At 35.2% G+C, this 26,429-nt stretch overlaps 1 protein-coding gene across 1 annotated transcript in view; it reads right to left on the bottom strand.

Annotated features, from left to right (window-relative positions):
- Positions 1 to 638: 638 nt before the first annotated feature.
- The window catches only part of OTOGL (otogelin like), a 90,019-nt gene continuing 64,228 nt past the window's right edge, over positions 639 to 26,429 (bottom strand). The window contains exons 37-58 of the mRNA XM_030960826.1: positions 24,549 to 25,771; positions 23,689 to 23,866; positions 22,672 to 22,814; positions 21,938 to 21,961; positions 21,713 to 21,805; positions 20,897 to 21,086; positions 18,480 to 18,694; positions 17,251 to 17,392; positions 16,735 to 16,920; positions 16,018 to 16,230; positions 15,064 to 15,168; positions 14,648 to 14,755; positions 14,156 to 14,257; positions 12,781 to 12,885; positions 12,652 to 12,692; positions 11,634 to 11,697; positions 10,490 to 10,668; positions 10,051 to 10,155; positions 9,167 to 9,286; positions 7,534 to 7,579; positions 3,293 to 3,372; positions 639 to 839 (exon numbers count right to left, since the gene is read on the bottom strand). Of these exons, the coding sequence (XP_030816686.1) occupies positions 639 to 839; positions 3,293 to 3,372; positions 7,534 to 7,579; positions 9,167 to 9,286; positions 10,051 to 10,155; positions 10,490 to 10,668; positions 11,634 to 11,697; positions 12,652 to 12,692; positions 12,781 to 12,885; positions 14,156 to 14,257; positions 14,648 to 14,755; positions 15,064 to 15,168; positions 16,018 to 16,230; positions 16,735 to 16,920; positions 17,251 to 17,392; positions 18,480 to 18,694; positions 20,897 to 21,086; positions 21,713 to 21,805; positions 21,938 to 21,961; positions 22,672 to 22,814; positions 23,689 to 23,866; positions 24,549 to 25,771 (3,863 nt within the window). The remainder of the gene's footprint in view (positions 840 to 3,292; positions 3,373 to 7,533; positions 7,580 to 9,166; positions 9,287 to 10,050; positions 10,156 to 10,489; positions 10,669 to 11,633; positions 11,698 to 12,651; positions 12,693 to 12,780; positions 12,886 to 14,155; positions 14,258 to 14,647; positions 14,756 to 15,063; positions 15,169 to 16,017; positions 16,231 to 16,734; positions 16,921 to 17,250; positions 17,393 to 18,479; positions 18,695 to 20,896; positions 21,087 to 21,712; positions 21,806 to 21,937; positions 21,962 to 22,671; positions 22,815 to 23,688; positions 23,867 to 24,548; positions 25,772 to 26,429) is intronic.

A 26,429-nucleotide genomic window follows, 5' to 3' on the forward strand; every position in this document is an offset into this window, starting at 1 on the left:
TTTCAAGATATTATGATTCTGCTATATACTCTGGAGGTTTCCTACAAGTACTTACAGATCACAGTCATGTTGTATCTCAGTGACTTACAGTGTAAGCAGAATCCAATCATTGGCAACACCTTACTGGACAAAGGATAGATTTTTGAGCAAGGTAAAAATGTTACAGTTGAACCCACTATTTTTAAAATAAATTAATTCAGTCATTTTCAAAATCCAGATATGCTTCTTTCCAATTTAAACATAGGACTGGTGATGGTTTTTAGCTAGAGGCCTCCAAGTAAATTAACTACTGAGAAATTGTTTGAGAAATTATCTACTTTGATAGGTATCCATGATACAAAATTTTAAAATACTGGAAATACTAACCAGCTTTTTTCACCACCTCATCAGAAAGCCACTGAGTAGAAATAAATGATGGCTAAACTACACATTGTTCAACAGGATTTATGTTTTTCTTTCTATTCTTGCCAATATTTTCAAGGACAATTTGAAGACTAAACAACATCTTTGCTAAATTTGGGGGAAATTACATTATAAAGCATAACTGATGCCTTTTTTGTTTCCCTGCAGAGTACTATACCCCATCCATGACCAAAAGACTGTGTCTGGTGAAAGCCAAATCATGTCCAGAGCAAGGTTCAGTTCCACTGGCATGAGCAGTCTATGGGCTCTTGAATGACGTACATAATTTCGGTGCCGTTTCCTGAGCAGCGCAAGGGCACAGTCATGACTCGTGTTCCAATTTCTCGACAACATTTACAGAATCTTAGATGGCTATCAATATTGACATTGAAAATTGTTGCAGATGGGCATTTTCCATCACAAGAAGCTACATTTACCTATGAGTAAAATAGAAGAGAATGAGAATTAAAACTAGAAATTTTATTGTAAAAATATTACATTTCAAACTTCATTGTGATTAAAACCCATTTTTACATTTGAAAAGGACTCTGGTCTTAAAAATTCCTTTATCTTCTAAAATTCATCCATTCTAAGTTTAGCCACATTTAAAATATTTTTAATTAAACTTTTCTTTATTGTTTAATCATGTGTTTTGTTTCAATCTTGTGCTATGGATAACACAATTGAATCCCTATTGATAATTTTGGAATGGCACAGCTGAATCCATGTCCTTTTCATGTTCACATATAAAAAGTTAAATTATTCTAAGTAAAGAAGGGAAGTTTATCTTTCTCCTTGAAAGAGAAAAAGCATATCAGTGCAAAAGCTTTTCCCTTTCTTATTTGTACTGTTTGTGACTGAGGGCTGTGTTATCACTCAAAGAAGTACATCCAAAAAGTACACGCAGTAACAAACCAGCTAGGGCACAGGCTATCTAGAAAATTATTTGTACTCTAGACTTCAGCAGAGCAAAGTTTTGTCTCACTGTTACATTCTGTGAAGAATTTTCTTAGCTGATATGTTGACAGAAAAAAATACACTTTTTAATTAAACTTAAGCAGAGTTCAAATGACGGGAAATCAAGCATGGCTATACAAGGTCTAGTTCTCTTTGTGACAGACTTAAATCTGATTTCTTCTGCAGGTGATGCATATGAAAGGTGCTTTGAGCTACTCTCTTCCAAGCCTGTGATGTAACCTCCCATACCCATACAAATTAGACTAAAAGATTACTCTTATAACTTTGAAATTTCCTGAGATTTGGCAGGAGTAAAAAAAGACTTTTTCCTAAGCACTAGCAATCTCAGTTGTTAATTATAAAACATAATCATGCTCAACCCTATCCAAAGTTTGACAGCAGTAATCTGGGCAAGAACACATATGTAGTTTCCAGCTAGTCACAGCAGATATTCCCATTTGATAGGCCAAAATCACATGATGGAAAAAGAGTGCCAGTGGGGGAGCTGGAGAGGAGAGGAAGGGGAGTTTAAGGGGACATGAAAATGAGGACATGAAAATCTGGAGGTACTTCTCTGTGAAGGGTGAGGGAACCTGGACTGTGTGAAGGATGTGCAGCCACCAAGGAAATTGGGAACAAGGAGATACTGCGAAAAGGTAATAATACAGATAATACAGTTAAAGGTGGGATGGTGGTAGGCCTTTTTGGAAGGTGGGTAGAGAGGGAAGAAAAGATAAAGAGTTTACAACAGAAAGATGAAAAGGAAAGCTTCATTTGATGTACCATTCAAGACATGACCTGACCAACATTCTTGTTGCTCCTCTCTGAACACTTTAGTTCTGCAGCAATGTAGAGGGACCTCAGCTGAACAGAGCTCTCTCTCATACTGCAGAACTTATTAATAAAAGACACTAGAATGAGCTTGTTTCCACTGCCTATCCATTTGCCTAAATGCCATAGCTTTTAGCCTTTTTGTCTGCAGGAGAGCAGAGCTTGTCATAGAACTGGATGAATGGGCAAGGATCTTTTCACCTGGCTTAAAAAACCTATGAGGCTTGACTAAATCTTCCAATTTAATATTCTATATTTAGTCAATACCATGTCTTTATTTTGTTGTATTACTGTCTCTTACCCTAGGTTGTTGAAGTAACACTGAAGCTCTCCAGACTCATCTCTTAACTATGGCAAATTACTCTAATTTCATCTATTTATACTTCCTCATTATCAATCCTTCTAAAACTAAATAAATACACCATGCATTCCTACAATTAAAATCTGAACATGTCACCACTGTCCTTCTATCAGGATGGCTTTTAACATGGGATGACATTTTGCCTCTTCCCTAATGACTGCTTAGATTTTCCAACGGAATCTTGCCAGAAGCCTTTTGGAAGTCTTGAGATACTTTGTCAATTTCTTCCCTTCCAAGTGCTACATGAGAAGCACATTTGCTGCTCAGAAATTGCCTGGGGTCTGTAGATGGGGCTACACCAAAGCTGAGAAATGAGATGTCTTAAGCAGACCCATAAATAAATGGCATTATGAATTTATGATATGGAAACTTATGCAATGTGAGGGAAGACAGAGAGCATAAAGGTCTTCAAAGAGGAATGCAGCAGTTTCATCACATTTTAAGCTGGAACATTTCTTCTCCTCTTTTAGAGCAGGATATTATTTCACACTAAAGAGTTCAGCATCTCCATTAGTTAAAGTAATTATAGTCGGTATTTTTCATCTGAAGCCAGGTGTTCCTCCAGGTGGGAGGGCTCAGTAACAGAAATAGCTAGTTTTACTCCATTTATAACATTCCTAGAATCAAGGGTTTGCTTTTGAGGAGAAAGCAGCACATTTTGTTGCTTGTTGTTACCTATAACCAACTTTCTAATGCTTGGCTTAGCATGCCATAGGCCCAGCATTGAAATTTTATGCTTACCGGGCTTTGACTTATACAGTCATTTTTTCTTATGGTTGTCCTGATTGTCATTTTCTGGCAAATCCTTTCTTCCTTTTTGCCTGATAAAATACAAAAAAATGCATACTGAATCAATATATCTTCTGTAATGTATTTGCTTCTTAAAAAATTAAAGATATTAACATAATTTAAGTAGTTACACTTTGTTTTCAATAATGAACACAAAGAAATTATTACTTCCATAATTTTCTTTTTAAATATAATATAATAATACATAGGTGCTGTGCAGTATAACCTATTCTTCAGTGGCACACGTGAGCATCAAATGCCCCAAATAAACTATACAAATTTTTTAAACATTAAACTATGAATATGCTTCATAGTTTATAAAACTATAAGCTATAAACTATTAAACTGTGAATATGTTTTTAGATTGAACATATGGCAAGAGAAATATATGCAATTAGAAAAAAATTATTGAGTAATTTTAATAGTATTAGAATTAATTCTGTTTTATTGGGAATGTTGAATGCAAATAGCATTTTGGTCCTGCCTTTTAAAAAATTATCAAAACTTAACATCTAAGAAGGCGAAAGTGTGAATGTGATTACAATCTTCATGCTATTTTTCACGACTAAAAATTAAATGTAATTATATTATTTTGATATATTTTGAGAAATGTGTCCTTTTGTGAAGCTTTGAAAGAAAGGCATGCATTTATTTGCTAAATATGGTGCACTTTTAACCACCAGAAATGAAGCATGTAGCCTATGAGGTCAGCATACCAGTCTAGGATGAGAGAAACACTGAATTTTTATATTCAGTCTTGGAGATATTGATAGGAGGATTTTGGCGTTTTTTACTTTGAAAAATAAAACTGTACAGTGAAAAGCCATTTTTTAACATATTCAAAGTCATAATACAATACTGAAACAATTAAACATATAATTTTTAATGCTTCACTCTGTATCAGACCATTATTACTATCTGTATAACAGCAGTTATTTAGATCTCCTTATCCACTACCCATCAAAATGATCTGGTAGTTTTGCTGTGTAACCATTCTGGACATACAGCATATAAAATAATAAGCTCTATTCAGCAGTTTCTTGACCTTCCTTCAAGGTTGGGTGTACAGAAAAACTCTTCTGTTCCCCAGAAGCTTGAGAGCACTTTTATAAGATAAATGATCTCTGAGTAACCAAAATATTCTGCAACCACAGCACCATTAAGTTGAAAAATAAGTTGGCTGCAGAGTACAGCTAGATTTTAACAGGTGCTTTAAAGAATCAAGCTAAATTCTGTTACTGAACTAGCAGATCACTGTAGGAGAGAAGTTGTTAGACTATAATATCTCACTTTTCCTTCCCCAGAAACACTTGAAAAATTTTCTGTGATGTTTCAATCTGAAAGTGTTTGCCAGCTTACATGTAGACAGTGCAATCCTCGTACTGCTACAAGTCATATAGAGATGTATATCTAACACTTCAGCATAAAAAGTGCTGATGTCTTACAAAAGCTCTGCTGCTATACTTTCCTCTCTCCAGCCTTGAACTGTAAAGAACTGCACTTCAGTATCAGATGTGCTTTCTTTACTCACTCCTTATTAGAGGAAGGAGTTTTTGTGACTCATCTATCCTAAAAAGCAAAGAATTATGAGTGTACTGCAACAGTTCTGTAACATTCTGTAATATTTGGTATAAAAAGTGTGTATTGCCATGGGGTTGTAATTATATGTGCTGTGTCCCCCTCCCCACCCCTGCCCTCAATATTTTTGTAACTCTGTAAAACATATTATTTGTGACAAAGAAGAAATACAGCATAAATCCATATCTGCAAAGGTGAGACCAGACAGTAACACAAACTATTGCTCTATTTTAAGGGAAAAAGATTTCCATCATTAAATTTAGAGACCTGGGATCAGATTTAGAATCTCTTGGTAACAGTATTCAGAATTATGATTTTTTTTAAGTAACAGTTCTTATTAAAACTACCCTGTACAGTAAGTTCATGTGATAACACCAGTTCCAACAATGAGCAGCAGGAATAACCATCAACAGCATATACCAGAAATGGATGAACCTAATTCTGACAGGTGCTGAGCAGTGAATCTTAACCAGGCTTTAGAAAACCACTGATTTGGGAAGCCAGCAGAGCATCAGCATCTCACAGTATCAGGCCTAGAACCATTAACTGCGTGGTAATATCCAGTAATGATGACAGCTATGACACATATAACAAGCAGTTCTTATATTATTTTCAAAAAAAAAAAAGGAAAGAAAATACATTATTAAAAATAATACCTGGTTCACAATTAATACTATCAGTAGGCACTACTGGACTAATGGCAAAGGGTAATAGACCCAATCCAGAACCTGGCAGAATCATTAGGAATAGAAGATTCTCATGAAATAAAAACATTTCTGTATAAATGATACTTCATTAATTCTTACACTGCCAACTGCAATTTTTCTTTTAGCAAAAGATGATGAGCTTTCCTGTTAGTCTTCTACAATTTAGAAACTCTGCAGCTGCTTCAAGTCTCGCTAAAGTCAGCCTATACTTTATTATTCTCCTCGTTAACACAAAACTGGAATGCTTACTTTTAAACCAAACTTTTGGAATTAGTCTGTCTATGGCAAGGTAAGAATTAAATATATGCACTCACTTTGCATGCATTAAATCAAGCTCTTTCAGAAGAGTTATTTGCTCCCATTAAAATCCCAATGTGTTGCAAGCTCTATTCATAAGTACTCTTATCTTAACTGCTTCCCCACAGGGCACATGCTTTTAGTTAAAAATAAAAATCAATAAAAATAAAATAGCATATAATTGTATGACTGATATCTGGCAGTTTTAGCAGCCACCTCAGCAAGTATTTCTGAAGTATAACAATGCTTTTCCTGAGGCCACAGAATATGGCCAAAATTATAAATCTTTCTGGTCAGCAGAGAACCAGCAGTCAATGATTTTAATAATTTTTAAGACTAATTTTCTAAATAACGACAACCAAATTTTTTAATTTTTTTTTTGGGCAGGGGGGCAGATTTTTTTTCCACACAGTTTATCTCATGAGAGAAAGATTATTGATGAGTAAGATTTTAGTAAAATTCTGATATGTTACTTTTTTATGGTGATTCTCGATAATAAAACATATTCTGTTGCATTAAAATACCTTTCATTTTTCATGTTTTGGTTAAAATGGAACAACAATATTTGCAGTTTCTTTTATAAGAATCACATAGCTTGGAAGCTTGGCATTGGTCTGTATTTTATAAATATCTCTACTTCCCCTTATTTTTCCAAATTATATTCAATATATTGCACTTCAGTTTTACATAATTACAGTGCAATATATGCTTGTAAGTCTGCAACTTGCTATTCAATAATATTAACTAAAAGCTTGTATACAAATATTCCAAAGACTAATTTGCTTTTACTCTAATGTTGAACACAAAAAAGGCCAAAAAAGAGGGTTAAGATTTTCTGTAATGCTGAACATGACCTTGCTCTATAGAGTTAGTTTAAAAAACATAAACATATATATATACACAACATATGCATAATTATATAAGTAGATAATAAAAATTAATTCTAGTCAAAAATGCAGAGAAAACCAGTTTGTTCTCAATATATTTTTAAAATTGCATAAATTGTGAAACCTTTATGTCAGTTTGTGTCAAGTTTAATCATATATTAAATTTACACACAGAAAGTGTGAATGTATTACCAGATATTAAAAGGCTGATTTTATATGAGCATTGCTATCATCAATATTTCTCTAATTTTTCCTCATTTTGGATTTAAGAAAAAACATTCCAGTATTTTGGACCTAGAAAATATGTATTAGGCATACAGAATAAATTGCTAAGTTTGAAGATGCATTGCAAAATATCATTGAATCAAGAATCACTTTTAAGAGGAAAATTCTTGTCTTTTAAGGTGAAGATCATATAGGCACTATTTGAGAGCCAACTTAAGAGAATGTTTTAATTGTTTTAATTGAGACAATTTTAATCTTCCATGGGTTATATTTGGAGAGATTTGATTATACTCCAGAACAATAATGTTAAAAATCACCAAGTCAGCAGCCAAATTAAGCAAGATCTTTTAAGAGTTATTAGGTAACTACAACAATTTTATGAGATTTGTAGGGGGAACTGCATGCTTTTTCCCTCTTTATGTCCCAGCAACAGAGGTTAAAAAATAAGCCCTCCAGAACCAAAGCTAAACGAGCACAAATTGCAGCCTTCATCACTTACAGGTCTTGCAGCAGCCATCATTATACGTCTGCACAATTCCTCCATTCTAGGAAAATAAAAGAAGAATATAGCAAAATAGTCTGGGCCTAATGCAAAGGGCTTGTATCTCAAGACATTCCACATTTTAAAGATCTCAAACTAATACAAAGTAGCACCACTGAAATCAACAGAATTACACAGATATGTATCCGCTGAAGATTTGTTTCCTGAATTCTTTACAGCCTTTGACACTGAAAATGAACTCATCACGGATGACAAGTTCAATTGTGTTCTGTTGACATGTGATCTAGTTTCCTTTGAAGAAGTCACTTAGTTTCTATAAGGATGTTTTTATATAATCTACTATCATCTATTTCCCCACCATGGAGACTTATTAGGATAGTTTCAAAAATTCGTGTGAGTAGCCCAGATCTGCTCATCAAGCAGACTACAGAAGATTAATAGATGCTATCTGTTGCTAATGCTATCTTAGGATAACAACAGACAAAAGACCGACATTTTTTAGCTTCTATCTTTTCGTGCAAGCATATATTTTTTACCTCCTTACATTGAATAAGTTGTTCAAGAACTCCTTAAAAGAGCACTTAACTCAGATATTCCTGAATTATCCTGAACTGCCTGTGAGAAAAGCTTTCTTCTCAGGTACTGGCTCAAGCCTATGCTCAGCGTCTCTCAAAAACAGATCAGACTGATTCAGAAAGTTAATTTTAGGGCTCCATTCTTTAAAATCTTAACCTAATAGATGGTGTCAGAATGCTTCCAAGGAAGAAATTCAAGCATTAACTCAAAGTAGTACAGGCGTTATTTTTAAATAGAATACCTTCTTCAGGACTGGAAGAATTAGGAACTTTTTAAACAAATGGAAGGGATAAGTATGACTAGTACTAAATGCATAATCTGTAGCCAAGGCAGCAATGGTACTTACCCTTTCTACATATATATTTACTAGTATTTGTAGCTCATATTAAATACAGAATGTGCTGCAAGCGAAAAATTTGACAAGTATTTTAAATTTAGAGAATAATTAAATTACTAATTAAACTGTAAACAAATATGCAAACTTTGTGAAGAATACATGTTCTGCAAAGCAGTTTATACAGATATGCCACCTTTATATTTTTAAATATATGATGTAGGTAGATACCCTGGATATTTTTTGTTAGGTTGCACAAATTTTAGTTTAAGAGCTAATAAAGATTATATATAGTCAGTCATCTCCCTAATCATTGCACAACTTAAGGGCTTTGTAATATAGCTGACATTTATATGGAGCATTGTTTTGATTTATTGATCTGATTTATTTATTGTGTGTGTTCTATGAACTTGGCAAAGTATTATCCCAAAGTAAGACAAGACATAGCAATTGCCACTTTTTATAGTGGTATGTCAACCATGATTCCAGTTCTAAAAGCAGTCATCGACAATATCCAAGCCAAACTTTTACACTTCTCACAGATGCTTTGTCAGTTGGAAAGAAAATAGGAGTATAGGAAATTATTGCAAATTGCTCATTTATATGTTTTTACTTACCACTTTTTTAATTTAAAGAAAGTGCATGAAGTGTGCCTGCATTGTGGAGTGTAAGCCAAACTCTGGAGCAACTATTGTCACTTACCTTACTCAAAGTACAAACCTTTGTACACTCAGTGTCATTAAATGGGGGGCAGACAACACTTGACCCCAGTACAATAGCCCCTGCAGCAGTCTTTACACATTTGTAGTTGGTACAATTGGAGGTCCAGGTGCTTCCTTCCTGAATATATAAAACAAAGCTGCTGTTAGGAAAGCCAAAACACTTCAGCTTTATTTCCAGCCCAAAATGTCTATTAAAGTAGTGCCCTCATCCTATAGCATCTACTGGAGTGGAACATCTGCTGCAGACCACCCATAGGTGGCAAAAACAAAAGACCATTCTCTAACTATCATAGGCTTCCCTGGAGGTATGGCTCTACTCTCCATGATGAGCATGCTGCTGAGCATGGGTACCTACTGCAGAATGAAAGGGCATTGTGCCAGTTCAGTCATTTCTTTTGCTCTGAAATCAATAGGAATTATGAACCAAGTCATGGCCACATCTAAATTTCTGAGCATGTGGATGCTGGAGCACACCACCAAGATCCTGAACCCCAGAGCCTCAATTTGCACTTTTCCTTTCTGCAGTAACCAGCAGGAAGAGAAGAGTGGCCCTCAGAAGAGGGGGACATAGAAGTCCTGATGGAGACTTAGAAGGTCTCAACACATTTAGATCGCACTACCTAATATAGAGTCACAATTCTGCAGTTAGAGCATATCCAGTCTTAAGTAAATGATGACATTTGCAGATCTTTGCAGGAAATATTACAAGCTATGAGATATTTACATATGTGAATGGCAGGTCTTTAGATAAACACACTCATTTCCAATCATAAATAGTCTCTAAGCATGTAACCAGCAGTTAGAGGGATGAAGCAAGAATGACTGCATGAGTTAACTTAGAAATGCCTGTCAGACTTCTTATCTCTGTTCAGAGGCACTTACCTCATACAAAATCAGTGTTCCATTCTCTGTATGAAAAGAGCAGGACACATTTTGACACGTACCACAACAAGTATGGTGACTGAAGGAAGGAATATATACTTGATGCTGGAAAGAAAGGAAAGGAAATAGACAAACTAGTACTTTTTAAACATAAATTTTATGGAAATTCTTTGGTTTCTGAAACTAAAAACAGCAAGGAAAACAATGGATGGATGGATGGATGGATGGATGGATGGATAGTTAGATTTGTTTTTACATAGGCTGCTAGAAAGTGCCTCTCAAAATAATTGTGTAGATACAAGATACGCATCATCACTGCTCAAGTTCTCAAGTTCTTGCTGAGTAAACAGGACTAGCAAAAGCCTTCACTAAACCTTTTATCATAGTTGTGCAGGTGCGTTCACAAATTGCATCATTCCTGTATTTTAAGAATACTCACAGCTTCACATTGCTGGGAGCAGTTCATCATTGTGAAATGCATGGCATTGTAGCCTGTGTTCTGATCTTTTTCTTGTAAACACTGTACAGTGTAACAAAGGTCTCCATCCAAGTACTGAATCACTGACTGTCCAGGATTCAGTACTGTGACCTCTTGGAAGATGCACACATCATCCTTCTCTAAAACCAAAAGAAATAGATGTTACCAGTGGGGAAAAAAAGAATCATTAAACAAATGAACAGAAGCACTGGTAAGACAGAAGTAGGGCAAACTCCTATTCACTGCAAAAGTATTCTATCTTTTAGACTTGATTGGTTTGTGGTTTTAGTTACCAAACAAGAGGGGGAGGAATGATAATTCAGTTTTAGAAAATGCTGCAAAATGCAAAACTGCCTAAAACTGATAGTGTTCCTACTACGGAAGTAAAAAAAGCCTGTTGTTCTTATTTTAAATGTATTCTAATATTTAACATTCAGCTATTCTGCACATCACAAAATGTGGCCTTTCTGCCAATTAAACTACTCTGCAAATACCTGTGGTCCAGTAATCTGTTCAAGCTGTACTGTAAATATGTGCTTGGCTGTTGGAGGCAGTTCAGCCTGGGCTGCTGCCAGGACTGCAGCTTGCCTCTGCACCCCCATGCACAGTGCAGCTGAAATCTACTCTACATGGGTAGCTGAGTGAGGGAAGGGAGCAGAGCTCTGATCTTGATCTGGCTACCTCCTCTTGTGCTGGCTAAACAGGTCTGTTGCTCTGGGCAAGGTGTTGTCTCATTTGTGTTGAAAGCAGACTAGGAACAGCTGCCCTGCTCACACTCAGCTACTGTTCACAGCCTGTTTCCTACTTGTCTCTCACCAGAGAGGCTGTACCTGACTCTGAAAACATGGGCAGTTCTACACACTCTGCCAGAGCAGACACAAAATGGATGGGATAGCAGGCAAAGCACCATATTCAGAAAACAGGGTATAATTACATAACTAGATAGACAGAAAAGAGAGTACCATCATAACTAGGTAGACACACATCAAATTAAGATAAAAGAGAATTTACATTTGAGAAGGTGACAATGACCTTAGTTCTGCTTTCTTTGCACACCCTTTTAGCTAAAAAATAAAACACAACGATGAGGAATATAAAAAGTTACCACAAATGTAGTGAGTGCATCCACAAGCACTGGAAACACTGCTATCTATTTTTTTAACTTCTCCCTGAGTACAGAAAGATAAAAGTTTGCAGTCATGCACAATTAAATGTAGTGCTATACAGACAATTTTTCTCTAAAAATGTAAAATATTACTTTCATCACTTCCACCCCTGGTTTCATAAAAGAGGAAAATTGCAATGTACTCAAGAAACAGTAGCATATTCAGAGTTATTCAGTGTATTTATCTCTTAAAGCAGAAAACAACACTTCATTTTCTGTAGGGGTGCATAGAATAGCAGAGTCAATAAACAGCATTTTTTCCTGAGACACAAAGTTATTTCTATAATAAATATATTAGCAAAAGATTGCCTCCTAAGGATTTTTTTTCAAAAGATAGGTGAAAGCTATTTAAATCTAAAATTCCTTAATAGACTTTATGTTATGCTGTCTTCACATGAGGAAAAAAACTTCAGGCATTGGATAAGGCAAATATGGTCACTATAGTATTAATGGGAGTTTGAACATACACTCATATTTTTTTTCCAGATCACAGTCCCTGTTATGAAAAACTACATGAGGAGCAAAATATTCATGACTGCTCATATCAGCAAAATTCAGCAATGTTAAATCATTTTAATCAAAAGCATAAATTATTAACAAAATTACACATTTCTTCAGATGATACATATAATCATATAGATCATACCTCATTAATTATTTTTAAATGTGAATTATTTATGTGGAAAGCCTTACTAGCATATTGTTTCATGTCAACACTGAACAGGATAAAATTACAGTTGCTTTTTTTCTTTTTCCACCTTACAACACACAAAGTGAAATTTCTCCAAGGAATGGTTGACAACACTGTGCAGACACTTGGAATTACATGCTTGAGCTGGGGCTGCAGGGCAATCCCACCCGGTCCATGTTACTCTTTACAACTGAAACAAGGAGTTTAAAAGAGAGGAGTGAGACAGCTCAACACCATTACTAACAGTATTTAAAAGACACCACTTACCAATTTACAGGTCAGCATGGTAGCATTTTCACAACTACATTCTGAGGAGATAAAGAAATCTGTGTTAATCAGTTAGCTAACTGTTAGTTTTGGTTAAGAGTTGTGACTAAGGAATAAAGCAATAATTACCACAGTGCCATTCTGGACAACACTGCCCAAGTATTTTTTCCTTCACAGGTGTCATGTCATCTGTGCAAATCATAGGAGGCTCAGAACAAAGATTTTCATCACAAACTAAATGAGGGAGAAAGACATATGAGAATTTATTCAACTTTCCTTCATATTTTCCAGCTTACATGACTTTTGATAAACTATTTTTAACATAATTTTATTTTATATAAATGTTATTGTGTTTCTTAAGTATCTGAACTATACTTGGAATGAAAAACTAAACAAAAATTTTCAAAAGTGATTTTAGTTGTCTTAGAACATGTTTAAATTTTCAGAGAACATCAAACAGGAATCATTTAATGTTCTTCCTACTTCAGAGTTACTCAAGAAAATGACCACTACCAAAGACATCTAAAACCATAATCTTTGGGAAACACAGACTTGATATGTACTGTAAAGTGCATTTCTATAACATAACAGGGAGCAACTGCCCTCCAGGTGTGTTGCTAATAAGAAAATACTGCCTCCCTTATCAGAAGCAGATTACTGTGACTGTGAAAGAAGATCACACACTAAGATCAAACTTTCTTCCTGCCAGAAGTGGAGGAAAAAAAAATGCCAAAGGCCTTTGCAAAAAATTTCACCTGGGTAAAACTGCTAGGAAAAGGAAAGGACCAAAATACAGAAACAACCAAAGAAAAAATTACTAAACTCCAAACTTAGTGGAAGTCAATTCAATTATGTGAAATTATCCTGAAAACTGCAATAGGATGAAAGTTAATCTAAATTAAGCAGTTGTACTTAGTTGTTACTTAAAAATGCATAGCACAATTTATGTTTTTTATGAGACTAGGAAAAGGACTAAGTTACACTGCAAATATTTTTCTTGTGCCTGCTCATTGTTTGAAGAGTAGTCATCCCAGCAGTATTTGAAACCCTTGGTCTACTCCTTCCCCTAGGAGCTAAAAGTGCAAAGAAACTGCCTAAACATTAGTGAATTGTACAACGGAGGAAAACCAGCGTGGAAGCTGTTTTATTAAATGTGTTATAATATATGAAAAATTGTATATTTGTACTCCAAGGATGGGATTCAGTGCCACATAAATATATTGGTATTTAAACCACTTTGAAGATAACCATATTTCTGTCTAGTGAACTGAAAAATCTCTCCAGACTCCGCTGAGACTCCACTGATGAGGTTTGTTAGACCACCACTGGGCATACCAAGAACTTTGAATCTGTGTCAAATTTGGTACCTCTACATTCTCATTTTGACCTCTCAGTCTATACCTGAAGCCCACTCTAATTGCCAAACCTAAAATCCCTGCACAGCCCTGCACTGTCATGTTTAATGAATTTGGTGACATATCAAACTCTCAGCAGTCACACTCACCGCAGTAGTAATGGGGACAGCAGTAGTGTATGGTATTTAGGTCTACAGTGAGAATTTCCCCTTCGCTACACAAGGGAACAGGTTCAATACAGGATTCACAAACTAAATTTAAAAAAAACAACAAAACAAAACAAAAACAAAAACAAAAAACCAACAGACATGTACAAAGTTTAAAATAGTAAAAAGTTAGCACACGTGACTTTCATCTAATTGACTATATAAAAAGTAATACTGCATTTGTTACTCAGATAATAGAACTTTTAAGGATTTTATGGATATCAAAGCTAAACAAAGTTCAAATATGATGTTCAAAATTATGTTGGAAAAAAAGATCCCCAAACCCAAGAATAATGGTGCTCCAGACCACCAGATCTGTGTGAAGTCTCACTCCAAGAATTCCTGCCTTGAGTTATTTATTTTAGAATTATAATTTGTATTTGTAAATAATTGACTATTCCTTAGCTCTCCATAAAAATATTAGAGGCGTCTTACCACAGACATGAGAGAAACAACAGGGATCTTCCTGTTTTGCCTCAACAATAAACTGATCTTCTCTGCAGTCAGGCTGGGAGGCATTAAAACAAACTGAAGGATCACATTCTGTAGGATGTGAAAAAAACACTGTTTTAAAATGAGTCATTTAAACAATATGAAAAAGATAAAGAAAGTATATTCTTTATATGCTAAGTAAAATAAAATACCCCAATTTGACTGTAAATCCGAAGTAACACAAAACAAAGACAAAAACAAATACTAGAGAATGTTTAAAAAACATATATCATTGCCTGGTGCTATTTACAGCATCCCATTCTGTTAACAATCAAGACAACTTGAAATGCAAATTTTTTCCAACATATAATACAAGCATGGAAAACTTTCCACTAACTGTGGTTTTGTATTTCCCTTACCGCATTGGTACTGTGGACAGCAGGACAGGGGCTGGTAGCCTACCACTAATTTTTCATTGGGTTTGCATGTTGGAATAATGGCATCACACAATGACATGTTACATTCTGTGGGATAAAAAACAATTTTGATGTCTTTAAACAGATACTAGCGCAAGTCCTAGTTCAAGCTATTTATACCATCTAATACAGAGATCCACAAAAGAAGAGTAGCCCAAGTCAGCTTAAAGTTCACTCCATACCATCATGTAGACTTTTGTACTCAACCCAAGCAATCAGTAATATCCCTCTTCAAACTGGTATTTACTTGCTTTGCTCGCTATGCATGAAGCCAGCTATAATGTCCCACTGATATTCCTTGAGCAAATTGACAATACAGCATTGGTTACAGGCATCTAGTAAGCAAAAGCACCACATCAGCTGGACCATATGTTCTCATTTTCCTGAATATGTTATGAAGTAATTAGTATCTTTTGCTTAGTGTTTTAGGAGCAATAAGCTTATTCTTTTTCTTAACAACCATGGCTAGGCAGAATATTAGTATTCAGTGATCAGCTCCCAGAAAACAGCTTATGGGAAACAGCTATAGATCAGAGGACACTGCTCCGATCTATAGAAAGTACTAGAAAGAAAAGCAAGCAATCTCTGACAACGTCCCCAAATACCAAGATACTTCTATCATTGAATATAAATCAATTTATTATTAAATTCTATGCAAGAGTCTTTAAAAATATTTTTAACAGAAGTTTTGTTGAACTGGTGGACTTCTAAGAAAAAAATTATTTCAGTGAATAATTCTTATAATTAGTAGAAGCCTCAATTTCTGGCCCAACCAGCCACAAGTACTTGAAAATTAATTCTAAAAAATGTTACCTTGAATCTAAAGTTTGTCATCTGCCTGTGAATGTGAAGCACTTATTTTATACTTCTGTTACAGAAAAAAAGTTTGGTACATACCACAGAACTTCTTGGGACAGCAAGCTCTCTCTTCAATGACATGGAGTAGAACTTCCCCTTCTCTTTCACAGACTGGTGGTGGATCCTCACTGCACTCAGGTTCTACAGCAATAATGCTTCCATTTTCTAAACAGCTGTACATGCAGCACCCTCTCATGGACCCATTCCAGACCTCCCCAGCAGAGCGGGGTTGTCCTTTATTATCTGTACATGCTGGAAGAGAAAAAGAACCCTTTCAATCCCTTCAACAAGCAGACAGCTCCAATTTCCTGCAAGCAGCTGTGACTTGCTTAAAATTATTGCATAAAAAAGTATGGCTGTGGAGCATTACAACAAAAGAATCCAAGAAAGGATGATGACCTTAAAAGCCCCAAAGGAACAAATGTTCTTCTATGGGAGAAAATGGGTGAGGGCAAGGGACAGAACCTGCCCATGCTATTCCTTCCTAAGTTCCCAAGGGAGGAAAGTCTGGGAACTATAGAAGAATGGCCATCACTTTTCCCCCAGCAGAGGTACATCAGCACTGGCTCTTAAAACCAAGTTAACTGAAAGCACAAACTGCTGTAGCTTGAGAAATGTTAGGCTCTGTTGAAGGGACCTTAACCAGATTCATATTTACTGAGGATTGACACAAGCTTATCTCTTACCATGAACTTTTAATAGAACTGTGGTTAATACTATCATAAGTGCAAAACTACTCTGTCCTACTGTACTTACTACATTTTTCTTCTGGTATGCAGAGGTCTGAGTCTGTTCTATGCAGAATGGTGCCGTTTCTACACACACAATCTTCCCTTAAATAGGAACAGGGAGAATCTTCATAGAACCATTTATTCAAGCATGTCTTGGCTTCACAGGGTTGCACACAAGGCTGATATTCCTTGCCCTCAGGACAGCTCAATGCTGCAAGGAACAAAAAAGGATATTGAGTGCTTCTGCATCCTTTCAGCGTTTCATTGGATAAACAGGTAGTAATAACAAGCGAGCACAGAAAGCATACATTTATACTTTAAATAGTACTTCAGGTAAGTAACTAATTCAATGGAGATTAAAATTCATTCATGACTAAATGATGCATTCTTATCTTGAGGACTTGTACCCTGATTTATCAACACTGTGATAAAATGAGATGTTACTTACAAGAATAATAGAAAGAAATATAATTATAACTTATCACTAAAAAACCTCATCACTAAAGCCACATAAGGGTACAGAATATGGCTATATGCTTACAGCAGTAATTAGGTGTCCTCCATTTAATGCAGATATTGTGCTTGTTGCATAAAGCCACATATGCAGAAAGTGCATCACACTCATAGTTCCAAAAATTAGTACTGTTGATCCACATCTTCTCACAAAATTCCTGTGGTGACACCTAGGAACATATTGAAATTGGGAATTAACAAGTATAAGGACTTCCTGTAACTAAAATAAATCATCAATTAGGATAAGTAATACAGCCCCAAGGGGAAAAAATCACTAACAATGTCTAAATTTAAAAATATCTTTTTTGTCAGAACACTCATTCTGCAAAACTTAAACTGCCAGATGCAGTGAGATTTTCATGTGACACTCTCATTAGGACTGCATTCTCTGTCTACTGATCAACATAAAAAAGTACTGATCAGTACTTGGAAGAATTTTTCAGCATAGCCCTGTCAACTAAAAGTGAACAATCTCAGCTAAACATTGCTGCTATACCTTCAATGCAATCCTGCTGTGAATGAATTACCTCTTACTCTGTTTCTGTGCCTGTAGGACCTGAAAACCTATTTTACACATCTGTCTCTCAGAAAGAAAGAGCTCCTTGAGTAATTAATAATTTTTATTTTTAATTAAGTCAGAAAAGTCAGTTAGACCTCAGAGATTTGAGGCTTCCTTATTTGTTGTTCTGGAAAGCAGCTGTGCTGCACTACCCACCTCTAGTGACCTATAGAGGTCCACCCACGTCTATAGCTGCATGCTACAGCTAGATCCCCATTAGAAAGTACAATTTGTAGAAGCAAATTATAATGATTTCTATAAGAAATGCTACAAAATTGTCAGCATAATATTGACTATGTCAAAATATTTTAACTGGAAATCTCTTTATTACAATAAGTCTGCAACTGCATTAATCACTGTTGTGTGCAGCAGAAGCATGTGGTTTTCTGTTCTAGTGATCCACATCAAGTATTTAATAACAATAACATCTCTGGAACATGTTTATCTTGACATGATGATCCAGTGTGTCCCCTTTGAGAAATGCCCATTAAGTAATTTCAAAAAACAGCATAATAGCACAGGGATCAATATAGATGTTTTCGATGGACAACATGGCAGGGTGTTAAAGCCATCCATTCCACTGTCAAATCATAAAAATAAGCAAAACATTATAAATGTACATGTATCAGTCACTCTTTTCTTAATTATACAACTATTATATGATCTAGTCCTGCAATTTTTCTGATCCTCATACTCACTTTCTTGTGACAAGGGATGAAAATGCTTCTGTTTAACAGTTCCATACAGTATGTGCAGTTATCTTCAGTACAGTTTCTTACTGGCCTCCTGGTTGTTACATCAATTGATTTCTCAATTTCCCAGCTCTTAATGAACATTTCCATTTCTTCCATATTTGTAATTATGGTCATGTTTTGCATTTTCAGGTCATCACTAGGATCTCCATTACACACCCCTGGGAACAGAGCATCATATTCAAACACACCCAAACATTCCTTCATTTAGGAAAGAAAAACTACCTGATCAATTATGATCAACACTGCATCAGGGTGACTTGTGAAACTCAGTCACCTGAGTAAATAAATTAAAGCAGCTGTATGTCCACTGTAGTTCCAACCTCCTGCTTGTGATTTTAGTTCTCAGCTCAATGACTTGCTAAAACAAGTAGATCGTACAATAGAACTCATTGTACCTTTCACAACAATTAACTTTTGAGAAAAACTGCTGCCAAAATGTGCTGTTGAGTGTATCTAATTCACTGACATGGTACTAGATTCTGATCTCATTCTACTGGATGGCAGTCAGCTCCTTGGGAGTAATAGTAGATGGTTTTGAGGTTAATTGCTCATCACCAATGATTTCACACTGTATTGAGATTAATTGAACATTCTAAGTGCAAGAATTTATTAAAAGAATATTGATGAACAAATTGCTTTATCTAGAGAAAATATTGTTCTTACTCAAGTTATTAGTACAAAACCACTGTAAAAAACTACCTTCTCAGACCCCTGGCATTCATTGTCTACCTGAACTCATTTTTCTATTGATACATAAATTAAAATACATGATCTCTTTAAGCACATTACAAGTGAGTAATGCCAAAACTTTAATCTTCATACTGGTTTTACATCTCAGGAACTGATCAGGCAAAGTTCCTCTCTTGTTTCCACTTTCCTTCTGCACTGTTAAACACACCCTAAGCCTTTGCCCTCCTGTTTTCAGCCCTGCAGTCTGATGCTCTCCAGGGTTCTTTGTTAGAACTGGACTAGCTTGGTGTGGCAGGCTATTATTCATTCAGACAGCATGGAGAAATACAGAAGATGGCAATTAAATAACAAGTGTTTTACAGTAGTACCACTTTCCTGTATTCTTAGCTCTTCTGCTTCTAAGGCCATGCTGCAGAGCTGCAGAATCAATATAGCTTTAAAAATAAAGCAAATTTACCACACAGTCCTACAACTTTATCTGGTATGAGAGGAAGAAGATTGCAGAATCCCAGAGAGGAACAAATAGCAGAGGACAGGAAAGCACTAAAGAAAACTTCCAACTTTACTACAAAATATCACGTAGTGCAACATTTTGAACTAAATTTGGATTTGTCTGCATAGTCTTCCTCTTTTTGTCTTCTCATGACACAAAGAGGAACTATTCTATAATTATTTCTACATTTGCCCCCATCTTGTCCCATTTGTTTAGCATGCATAGACAAGATGGCATGATACTGGGAAAAGACACAGGGTGAGCCATCACCTTCTCTCAGTAGATTTAGGAGAACTTTCCTTTTGTTCAAGCCAAAGACAGCAATTGATTTTAAAGAGTTGATTTGTTTATGCTTACACTTAAAGCATATCTGAATTGCTTTGCTTGCTTTTAAAACTAAAAGCAGTTTAAAAGATTATAAGTTAATTTTCCTTTTCAATATGAAGTAGATTATGTAAAATTGCAAACCACTAAAAAATGAAAAATTATTATAAAATTAATTTTTAATCAGCTGCTTATACTTTTCCATACTATTCCTACTGGCAAAGTTATAAAAAGGCTTCAGGGAAGCTTGAAACATGCTACATTTGCTATGATTGTAATTCAAGACAGAATTACTGAGACACTTCAGCACAGTTTTGAACCTTAGACTCAGCCTCAAGAGGTCCAAAATCAGATTCTTAATTTACTGTCCTCACAAGACTTAGACCCTTCCCAAGATACAACTTTTGTCAGTATTTTCATAGCAATCAGCTGCCACTGCTAACATCAGACTTGTCTCCATATTCACTGAAATATACTATCACTACCTGAATTTCTTTAGCATCCACTTCTTCACTAAAAATTGTCTTTTTATTTATTCAGCTTCAGCAAAACTCTTAAAACAGGCAGAAATAAGTAAAAGAAATAAATTTATTTTAAGTTCTTTAGATACAATGTGCTGATCACTACTTGTTCTGGAAAGTACTTTATTAGCACACAGTACTCTCAAAGAGAATGATTAATTTATTATTAATTAATTAATAATATTTCACAGGGTCTCACATAGGATTGTCAGCAGAGTTAATGAGGGTCACAACGAGAGCTATAGGGGCAGCTGGTCACAGACACAAAAGGGACTTGCAAATATTAATTGGGAAGTTATTGAATAAGAAAAAAATTGCCACCATGGCCTCACCACAAAGTCCTTGTGTCTTCCTCGTTGTGTTAGAGTGCAATCCATACTGTATATCTATGATGCCTGTAACATGAGCCCACTTGATGCTGATCCCACCTGGGGTATTAACCACGTACATCGCACCAGTATCCTGAATACTCAGTCCTCCTCTTGAAAATGGTAATGGTTGAATTTCCGAATCCACAACTACCTAAAAGAAACCAAACACATTTTAGAGATAAAGCCAGATTGCAATGATGTATTTTATGTGTATTTCTATTTTAAAACAAAAGACTATTTTCACAGCCTCTGCCACATATAGCAGTCACAGTGCCTAAATTAGAGAGCTTCGCGCCCATGCCATTTCCAAAAGCTGAAAATGAAGTAAGCATGAGGAAAAAAATCTTTTGTAATTAGGGAAAGATTAAATCTTATTTATCACATACCATATGATGAAACAAAATCTCATTCCAATTATTTAAAGTCATCTGTTGTGACTTGTTACTGACTAGCAAGGAGAGTAGTTAACTATTTATTACTTCTAGTGTTCTAGGGTTTCTGGAAATATAGTCTCAGGCATAACTGGTTTTGTAGCTTCATTAAAATCTGAAAAGAACTTCAAAGTGACATGGAAAAATGACATTTAAGTGAAGCACGTTACCAGAAATATAAATTGTTTGTTTTGCCTCTAGTACACCATGAATTATTGGGAACCTAATCTACAAAAGTAATCCTAATCCTGCAGTGTTTTATTTTAAATCTGATTTATCACATTCTGCAAAAGAACAGCTCTCCAGCTATTTTTTAAGAGTACACATGCTGTTGATATATACTTACTTTTCTTGCTAAACGATTGATAAGTATTTGACAAGTGGGTGTTGTGACATTTAATTTCTTAAAACAGAGCCCTGAAGTGTTTGCAGGCGGCACCTTGAAAGAAAAGTTACAAGGAAATTTAGTTACTATTTTTTTTCTAATTCTGTACCAGTGCTATTTTCTATATTAATTAAATATTTTTTATATTAATGCATTTTAAAATCAGCAAAATAAGCAAGTACTTACTAGTTTTCTTATTGAATTTGCACTCTGGAAAACATTAAAAATAAATTAGAAGTTCAATAATTTTTATTTAGCAAAACTAAATTACCTTTTTCTTTGTCTTTATTATTCTTCTACAATCAGCTAAATAATTAAACTAATATAAAACTAAATTACCTTTTTCTTTGTCTTTATTATTCTTCTACAATCAGCTAAATAATTAAACTAATATATTTTATTATAAATAATAAAAAGTACACACTTTTCAGCTAATTCAGTGCATATGCTGAAAGGTTCTTTCAAATTACATTTCTTAAAGATCTAAAATTAGAACTAAAACTACAGACTTCTAAAGCTCATCTGCATATGCGTTCTGCATTCCCACCTCTAGATTGCAACCAGGAAATGAGACCAATTTAATAGAAAACACCTAAAACAATGGAAGACTGTTGCCCTTAACTGTTACCTCCTGAAAGGAGACATGCATTGAGAAGTTGTATCACCTCTGATAATTTAAAAGGAATCTACATTTGAATTTCCTTATAATACAGCAGTTACTATTTAACTTAAGATAAAATTCTTTTATCTACAGAGAATTATTAAGCATGCTTCTTGAAAATTAAATAACTTGGTATTTTTCACTGAGTGTGGCTTTTATTTATAAGTCTTAATTGATGTATTTTTGCATAATTTCAAATCTGTAACACAAAAAAATTCAAGGAACAATTATAATTATTGCATGAATGCAAGAACCTTACCTGATTAGCAGGACATTTTTCAATATGAGCAACAATAATTTCTCCAGGTAACTTGACTAAAACATAGGAAGCCATATTACAGAGGGCTATGTTGTTTCCATCAAATGTAATAACACTCAGTTCAGACAGCACAGAACACTGACCTAAAAAAGAACTGTCATTTAATGAGGTTACCACAAAACTGAATACAGAGTATTTCTAAAAACTTTCAGTTCTAGCATTATTTGCTTTTGTACATACATTCATAGATTGATAGATGGCCTTGTTCTGCAGACAACATACTGAGCCATAAGCCTAATTAAGTGTTTAGGTTACTCAGTGGAAATATCTTAACCTGTTTCTGTGTGCCCAGGGTAGGGAAAAATTTTTAAATTGGTGACAATTTTTACTTAAGTCAATGCCTTACAGGCAAGGTTAATGAATCTGCACAACGTGAGATAAAATATTATTATATATAAAAATATATATTTTTGAGATACTGACAAGGAACTTATCTGTCTTATCTTGAAAAAATTATAAAGTGCAATATTGGTTTAATTGATGCTGCAAGGTTTTAAATATGACTTCTCTTTAGCCTTTTTGTTCCCTTGGCAGGCTCATCTTCCAGTTTCTGCAGTGTCTTATCATGAATAAAAACCGCAATTAGAGCTAAATGAAGTATGGAGGTTCTGTCTTTCAGAAAAGTTTGTAATTATTTTTCTTCATAAATTGTTGAAATCTTAATATTTCTCCTGATAAAAATTCTGAAAAGTCTCAGCTGAAAAATACTGGTGTTCATGCTGGAGATGTAATTTCAATGTTCTCATTAAAAAAGAAAAATAGTTTCATTCTCCAGGATTTCAACTCAAAGGTACCAAAATGTTAAGTATATTTCATTCTGCTTTGCTGATGAATAGCTATTTTTAATTAATTCCAGTATTTAACATCATATTCCCATTGTAATAACCCTTTAATTTATTACTTGACATTTACAGATCAAGGCTCCATATTTTATTTAAAAAGAAAAGAGAGACTTACAGGGACATTGCCATTCTGGACAACAGCTGTCAGTGTTAACTTGAACAGGCATTCCTCGAAAACCACAATGTGGCTTCTGCACATCCTTAGGGCAGTTCCTTGAAAGATTGTATAACATCCAAGCCGTGTTAACACATACATACTGGCTACATTTGTCAACAGGTTCAAGGTATCTTGGCTGTCATATAAGGAAAAAACAACCAGAGTCAATTTTAACTTCATTGGCCTTATGAAGTCTAAGCCATGACTTGTCCACCCCCCAGATCTGAGAGACAATCAGCACATCTACCTGCCCCTCATCAGTTATTTTGGAATGACTTGCATTTGTATGGTTGTAACCAGTGACAATGATGCATGTCCATTCACCCACACCATTCCTGTTCCATCCAGCTTTGGTGGAATACCCTATGTAAAGCATTATGCATTGAGGGTACGTGTTATAATCAGTTATAGTCTGAAGCATTTTAAGAAACATAAAATCATGCATTCTCATCATTTCAAACCCTATGACAAAGAAACAAGTGGAAGAAGGAAAAACAGAGTAAGATTACTCAGAAACATCAAAATTCCAAGGATTGTGGCTTTTTAGCACCTCAGAAATATATTTAGCTATCTAGAAAACTCACATATCTTTAAAGAATTTTTTTCAGAGCAATATATCGAACTTGCAGAATGCACCAAGGCAGTGTAAGAGCAGCAACAAAACTATCCTCTAAGAATAACTGAGAATTTTAAAACAAGTAAATTAAATAGAAAATATGCACTATTTTAAATCTTGGGTATTACATATGTAGAATAACAGAACGGACTGAAAAGAAATATATATGTTAACATACAGGGGAAAGTAAGACTGATCATACCATACACTCAGAAGATGTAGATATCAGTGTGTGCATCATCGTGCCAAAGTAAGCCTTGTCAGCTACTGCCATCATTTCTGACGAGGAAGGCAGAGCCGTTCCACCACTAGAAAGTGACAAATCTATTATAGCTCTGGTTTGCAGCTCTGTGGCCTCTGTTACACTAAAATAAGGCGTAATGGGCTTCTGTGTTGGGATTTTGGACCTATCTGATGCCATTACATCCAGGACTCCAGAAATAGAGATATTTTTGACTGAGGTTGTATTTCTTGAAAAAAGCAGACTCTGAAGTGCAGTTACTGGCAAATAAGGGGGGGAAGATTTGTCAGTTGTGGTTGTCTTTGTCTTGGTAGCATTTTTTTTCTCATGTGACATCTGACCATCTTCTGAAATATCCACAGTGTTTTCGAATGAAGTTGTGTATTTAACTTCTGATGCTATGTATGAGGTACTCTTCATCTGTGATAATGGATTTGTAGTACCAGTTGTTTTCATTATATTAATCTTTGGAGTTTCTCTAGTGCTCTGTGAAGCTTGAGTTACTGCAGTTGAAAATAAAGATTTGTGTGTTTCTATGGTGGTAGGAACTGAAGCTGAAGCCATATAAAAATCCAAATTGACAACAAAAGAATCAGCAGTTTTTGTAGTAATCCTTGAGGCTAGGGTGGTGGTGCCTGAAGTAACTAATAAACTGGCTGAAGAACTAGGTAGCATTTTTTCATAAATATAAGGTGCTTTTGAGGATGTAGCATTCACTGTTGCGTTCCTGATCATTGGCGTAGTGGATTGAGTGATGATTTCAGCTGGTATGGCTGATACTGTTTCTCCTTCTCCTGAAGAACTTACCGAAGAACTCTGTTTTCCTAGAGAAACATTAGAGATATGAGTGGTCTTAGGAGGAGGTGAAGGCATAGAGGGCTGGCTTTCTAAACTGATTTCAGAGGTGTTAGGTGTTAGTAAAGAGGGCATTACAATGGATGTTTTTAGTGCTGCTGAAAAGCTGGTAGAGAGACTTATTTTTAAAGTGAATTTAGAAAAATCCACAGAAGTTGCAAGGTCTATCATTGGAATTTTTGAAGTCCCTTGTGTATCTAGAGACGAAACTGATACTTGGGTAGCACTTATATTTTGTGTGGGTGGTGATGTACTACTGACTATGGGAATCAATGAAGAACTTGTAGTCTGAGATGTCACATAAGATGCTTCTGATGTTGATAACAAGGCTGTAAATAAAGATAATGACCTTGTAAAAGAAGGATTTTTGGAAATGGAAGTACCTGAACTTTCAGCCACAGGGTCAGTTTTCAATTCTGTATCTGAACTTTTTGGGTACTCTGTAAGTTCTGAAGTGGTTATTGATGTAGAATTTAGAGGTAATACCAATGTCCTGAGAGGGAAGGCTGAAGACATTACAGATTTCTTTGGCTTTTTAGAAATGAATGATAATAAAAAGAAATCAGTGTGCATTATTTGCTTATTTTCTGTTGAGGCTTTACTTACTACAGACCTATCAAAGATTGTTGAATTGAGTAGAGGAGTGGAGGCACTAGAAGTTACTGTATAAAAACTTTTGGAGGCAACAGTGGCGCCTGCCATAGCTTTGGGCTTCAGGGAGGTATACATAGAATGGACTGTTGTAGGTACTGTGCATGTTGCAGCACTTGAAGTGTTTTTAGGGATTTGAGAAACAACTTGAGGTGAAGATACGGTCATTATTGGCAGAGCAGCAGAAATACTGCCCTTTTTTAATGGAGATGTCTGTTTGGGAACAGTCGAAGTTTGCACTGAAGATGAAAGTGGCTTTACAGGAAAACTAGTTGAAGAGCTAACATTTAATGATATCAGAGAAGTTTTAGACAAGAGTTTTGCTGTTTTGAAATG

Source organism: Camarhynchus parvulus, chromosome 1A, assembly GCF_901933205.1.
Source record: "Camarhynchus parvulus chromosome 1A, STF_HiC, whole genome shotgun sequence".
Classification (NCBI taxonomy): domain Eukaryota; kingdom Metazoa; phylum Chordata; class Aves; order Passeriformes; family Thraupidae; genus Camarhynchus; species Camarhynchus parvulus.